Source organism: Fragaria vesca, linkage group LG5 (genome assembly GCF_000184155.1).
Source record: "Fragaria vesca subsp. vesca linkage group LG5, FraVesHawaii_1.0, whole genome shotgun sequence".
In the NCBI taxonomy this organism is placed as follows: Eukaryota; Viridiplantae; Streptophyta; class Magnoliopsida; order Rosales; family Rosaceae; genus Fragaria; species Fragaria vesca.
The window spans coordinates 11,672,562-11,678,114 of NC_020495.1; the positions used below are offsets into that span (position 1 = coordinate 11,672,562).

At 41.8% G+C, this 5,553-nt stretch overlaps 1 protein-coding gene across 1 annotated transcript; it reads right to left on the reverse strand.

Annotated features, from left to right (window-relative positions):
• Positions 1-2,539: 2,539 nt before the first annotated feature.
• Positions 2,540-4,416, reverse strand: LOC101295133 (UDP-glycosyltransferase 85A2-like). Its single transcript, XM_004299599.1, has 2 exons — positions 3,808-4,416; positions 2,540-3,619 (listed from the first exon to the last, which is right to left on the reverse strand). Exons 1-2 carry the CDS (start codon positions 4,310-4,312, stop codon positions 2,673-2,675), a joined length of 1,452 nt encoding a protein of 483 aa, XP_004299647.1. The 5' UTR covers positions 4,313-4,416; the 3' UTR covers positions 2,540-2,672.
• Positions 4,417-5,553: the final 1,137 nt, after the last annotated feature.

Consider the following 5,553-nt stretch of genomic DNA (forward strand, 5'->3'; position numbering starts at 1 on the left):
TTCCACTTTCTCTGAATATGGGATACTCTGGGATACAGAATTCTTACCAGTTTTATTGCTTGTGTGGCCACCATCCACTACTTTTCATTAAGTCATATTCCATCATCTTTTAATCTTAGCCTTGCACATTTTAAAGAGTGAATATAATGGTTAAGATTAGAAACTACAGGTCACATCAGCACATTGCTTTTGATGTTCAGAAGACGTGGCATTTGAGCTGCCAACAATAGACCTTCTGATGCCAAATACAATTATACACCCTTTGCTTTCTTTCATCATATAGGCAGAATGCAGGATTCAAGGCTCTCCAACTCAGACCTCTTTCTGTGAATTGTGATCCCAAAACGTATGGCTAGTACCAAAATCCTGACATTCATGGCTAGGTGAAAGTGAAATACATGGAAAAAAAAAAATCCATATTTTGCCATTGCATAGATGAGGATTTGATGGTTCTATGTGATGATTAGTTCCTGGAAATGGAACCAGTAAACTTGTTGATACATCTGTGCCCTCAATATATACAATGGCCGAGTTGAAGGTTTTTGCAGAAGAAATCCTTATAGATTTTACCGAATATTAACACAACAAAGTTGATTATGCCTACTTCAAACGAAATCTGCACCAGAGGAAGTATTTTTTTTTTTATTTTTAATATATATCTTATTAAGGGAAAATGCCCATTTAGTACTAATTCAAACCCCTTATTTCCCATTCCAATGATAATCTTTTGCATTAGCCCATTCCAATATAAGGTAACTATTTTTATGCCCAAATGCACAAATCTTTACTAAAGTCTTAACAAACCATATTATTTTAAGACTATTTTGCCCCCACCTCTTCAACATGAAAAGACTTGGCCGAAACCTCAGACTCCGGTCACCGACCGCAGGACTCCGGTCACAGGCCGCCGGACTCCGATCACCTGAATTTCCCCGACCGCCGGATTCCGGTCACTAGATTTTTCCCTGTAACCAGTTACTGACCCCCAATAACCAGTTACTGACCAGTTACTCACACCCAGTAACCAGTTACTGACACCCAATAACCAGTTACTGACCCCCAATAACCAGTTACTCACACTCAGTAACTAGTTATCGACACCCAATAACCAGTTACTGACCCCCAATAACCAGTTACTGACTCGTTACTGACACCTAGTAACCAGTTACTGACCTTCACTAACTAGTTAGACACTCAGTAAACCGTTACTGACCCCCACTGACCAGTTACTGACACCTAGTAACTAGTTACTGACCCCCTGTAACCAAATTACTAACCCTCAGTAACCGACTTATTACCCTCTAATATACATGTTTGTTGTCTTCCCGTTGATAGATACATCAATAACACAAAAAATGAAATCAATAACTAATGCTATACTTGTAATCACACATGAAAGAAACTTATAACTTGAGCAGAAATATATTTTGAGAACAGAATTGCAACATACTGCACTTAATTCACAAGAAATCACAACACTGCAACCTAGCTATTCTCTTCAACAAGGTGCGTGCCCACAGTTTGGATTCGGTATACCCAGCCGCACATTTGTATTCTTCTTTGTACTGCAAACTCAAACAAATCCCAATCACATACAAACACATATATAGATAGTCAATGATACAGAGGAAGGAAGACGGAGAATTAAACCCTAACCTCGGAGAAATCAACCTCGACCTTGGATCTTACTCCTTGAGGAGCGATGTAGCTGATCTACACATTCCGATCTGTCGATCCGAAGCCACCACCATGCAGATCCGTCAGACGCCATTGTCACACAGTCCGACTCCACGAGCGGGAGCACAACCAGAAGCGCCAGCGCCTCGCAATTCTGCTCGGGATAAGTGGCCGGAGTCAAAGATCGGCGAGCTCTGACGACGAAGCACGAGCCGGATCTGGATTCAAGCACGAGCTGAGGTTCGTCGTGTCGAGGCCGAGGAGCGTCGCCGGCGTGGCTGAGGACCTCGCGGTTCTGCTCGGAATAAGTGGCTGGAGTCAGAGATCGGCGAGCTTTGACGACGAAGCACGAGCCAGATCTGGATTCAAGCACGAGCTGAGGTTCGTCGTGTCGAGGCCGAGGAGTGTCGCCGGCATGGTTGAGGAGTGTCGCCGTCGAGGCTTCGACGGTTGATGCCTTAACACGAGAGAGAGAGAGAGAGAGAGAGAGAGAGAGAGAGAGAGAGAGAGAGAGAGAGAGAATGAGAGATATTAGATTTGATTAGAGAGAGAAGAGTTTAATTATCAATACAGGGTATACTCGTAATTTTATTAAAAATCATTGAAATGGGCTAAAAGAAAAGATTTACATTGAAATGGGTATTAAAATCCTTGTTTTTGTGCATTTGGGCATTTTCTCTTTTATTAATAACTCACACACCCTACATATGTCAGTGAGGTTTGAACCTATGATCTCAAAGTTGTCAGTTAAACACTTTTTTTTTCTTTTTTTTTAGCGAATTATCAGTTAAACACCTTAACCAACCAAACCACAGCTCACCAACACACTAGAGGAAGATTATATCAACCATTAAGTGATCTGAAGGATGTGCCAGCAAGGTCACTTAATAATAGAAAAATTACAATATAGGAAAAATAACAAATACAAAGGGATCAGTAAAATACACGAATCAAAGAAAGAATAAGAATTTTCATTGTTCAAACAATCAATTACCCTACTTCAATTTCTTAGAGAGCAAAACCTCATTTACCATTTTGTCCAAATCCAGAAATGATAATCCATTGGGACCAGTAGCAGCCTCCTTTGCCAGCTTCTTCCACTCCATAGCTTTCTTCCTCATTTCTTTTCCCTCCTCTCCTTCCATTAGTTTCGTCACAAGTTCCTCTATGTTACTTCTGTGGACATCACCCTCTATCTCCATCCCTATGCCCCATTCTTTGCAACAATACCTACAATTGGTTTGTTGCTCAGCAAAGAAAGGCCAACAGAGCATTGGAACGCCTGCACACACACTTTCGAGGGTTGAGTTCCACCCGCTGTGAGTCAAGAACCCTCCTATTGCAGGGTGGTTCAGAACTTGTTCTTGAGGGCACCAAGTTGTCAATAGACTCCTTTCTTTTGTCTCTTCCACAAACTCTGGTGGAACCACAGCTGATTCCCCTCCGACAAGGTCAGGCCTAATGACCCACAAAAATGTCTTGCTGCTGTTTGCAAGTCCCCAAGCGAACTCAATTAGCTGCTCGGATGTCATGACCGTGATGCTTCCAAAATTGACATAAACTACAGAATTAGGAGCTCTGGAGTCGAGCCATTCAAGACACTCTGGTTCGTCTTTCCATAGGTTTGATTGAATCGACTTCAAGTCGGTACCTTCACTTTGAACCTGATCAAGCTGTAGATGCAGGGGTCCAATGGAGTAGATAGGTGGTAGCAAATTTTTAAGTGCATCAAGAACTTCATGTTCTAAGTCATCGATTGTGTTCAAAATGATAGCAGAAGCTCTTTTAGCTCGTTCTGTCTCAATCAGCATAGTCTTCATCATGCCGTCTTCTGGGTCAGTAGTCCTGATGAATGCCGGGAGGTCCCTCAAACGAATACCTCTCATGCCTGGTAACCAGTCTATCTCAGTCTCCAAGTAACCATTTGTCAAACAAGAGGCATCTGCGGATCGAAAAATAGTATTAGCTAGCTGTGAGTCTTATTCATACATAAATAGAAAACTTATACTGGACCTAATATGCATTCTTTGGACCTTTTAATGATGAAAAATTGAAAATGATGAAATAACAAAATTAAATAGCAACTAGGTGGCTAGTTGGATTTTCATTTTTATCGATCAATGTATATACCTTTAAGAGGAATGAGACCCTCATCAATGAGATTCTGATACTGCATGTAGCCCATGAAGCCACAAGCACTAGTTGTCCAGAAAAGAACTTCGGGAATGCCCAGTTCTTGAGCTGCCTCAACAGTGAAGCTCATGACACCATCCGAAACAATGCAACTGACCGGAGGAATATTTGATGAAGAATTCAGCTTGGAAAGTAGGTCTCTGAAATGTGGTAAGCACTTTGTCCTTGTGGATACACAAAGTGATAGTATGTCTTGCGTCGCATTGGCATCAGTGGGAGGGAGACCATCGGGAATGGTCTCGAACGTAAAGGAAGGAAGGCCATCAAGGGAGTTGGGGCCTCGAGATTTCAGCAGGCGCTTATGGTTGTACTCTGTGTTGACAAAAGTTATATGAAACCCTTTGTGGTGAAGGAGTTTGGCTAGTTTCAGCATTGGGTTTATGTGACCTTGAGCCGGGAATGGTATGCAAACTGCATGTGGCTTCTCGGCAATGGAGTCCATTGTTGATGATCTCTTTAGCTCCCTCGAAACTCACGAGTTAGGCAGAAGCTAACTAGCTAAGAAAACTGGGATCTGCTAGCTGTGTACGTGAAAGCTTCAATGGGAGATGAGAAGTGTTATCATGGTACCAGATTTATAGGCCAATTGGAAGGGCAGGTTTGGGATACGAAGCCAAGTCAATGACTCTAGACGGCAAAGGTGACGGTGGCTAGCGCTGCAGGGCTATAGAATTTGAACTCGTGGTTGTCATGGATGAGTGCGATACCAGTCGGTCGATCAAAGACTGCGCCATCTTTCTTATGTACTGGTTACGTACTTTTTAAGTGCATATATCGTTTTGTTTAAGTCCCTAATTGTACAATTTTGACCCAGAAAAATTGTTCTGACAAAGAATCCATGGAAAGTGCATATACTAACTGGAAAGTGCTACTAAAGGGCCGGGTGTGAAGCGCGCGCACCTTATGTTTCAGTTCACAACTTCACACAGTTCACAACATGACGGGTAGGACGAGATAAGCATGAATATAAACTGTTGATACGTTTAGGAAAAAATTTAAGACGGTCACTGAGTACGTGCACTTGAAATTTTGTAGGGTCGCTGAGCCACAAGATGTGCAATTCTTTCCTAAAATTTCCAAAGGTTTTCGTTTTTCGTTTTTGTAGAATTTCCCGACCACCTCCTTCTTCTTCGCGATCTCGTATCTCTTAAATATCCAAAGCCACTGCCTCACCCTCTTCATTTGCATGCCTATATGTTTATTTGATAATTAATGATCGATTTGGCTAATTACATGATTAAGGTCTGGCTAATAGAATTAGATGCATGTGAATCACTCAATTTTTCGGATCAACGGGATCAATCACCCATTTAAGCCATGACATTACACTACCAGGACAAGCACTTTAGCCGACGAAAAATTTTCGTCGGCATGTTATCTTAATTCGTCGGCTAAGATCTTAGCCGACGAAGGCTCGTCGGCTATAGTGTCGTCGGGAAAAGATCGTCGGTGATGACTTTAGCCGACGAAATTTTTTTTTTCGTCAGCTATAGTCCCACAGTTAGCCGACGAAAAACATGTCGTCGGTTTTTTTCCCAGACTTTAGCCGACGAAACAATTAAGATATTCGTCGGCTAAAGTGTGTAATAAATAATTAAAAAATAACTATAGCCGACGAAATATAGTATATTTCGTCGGCTAAACCTTATAAAAAAATTTAAAAAATAACTATAGCCGACGAAA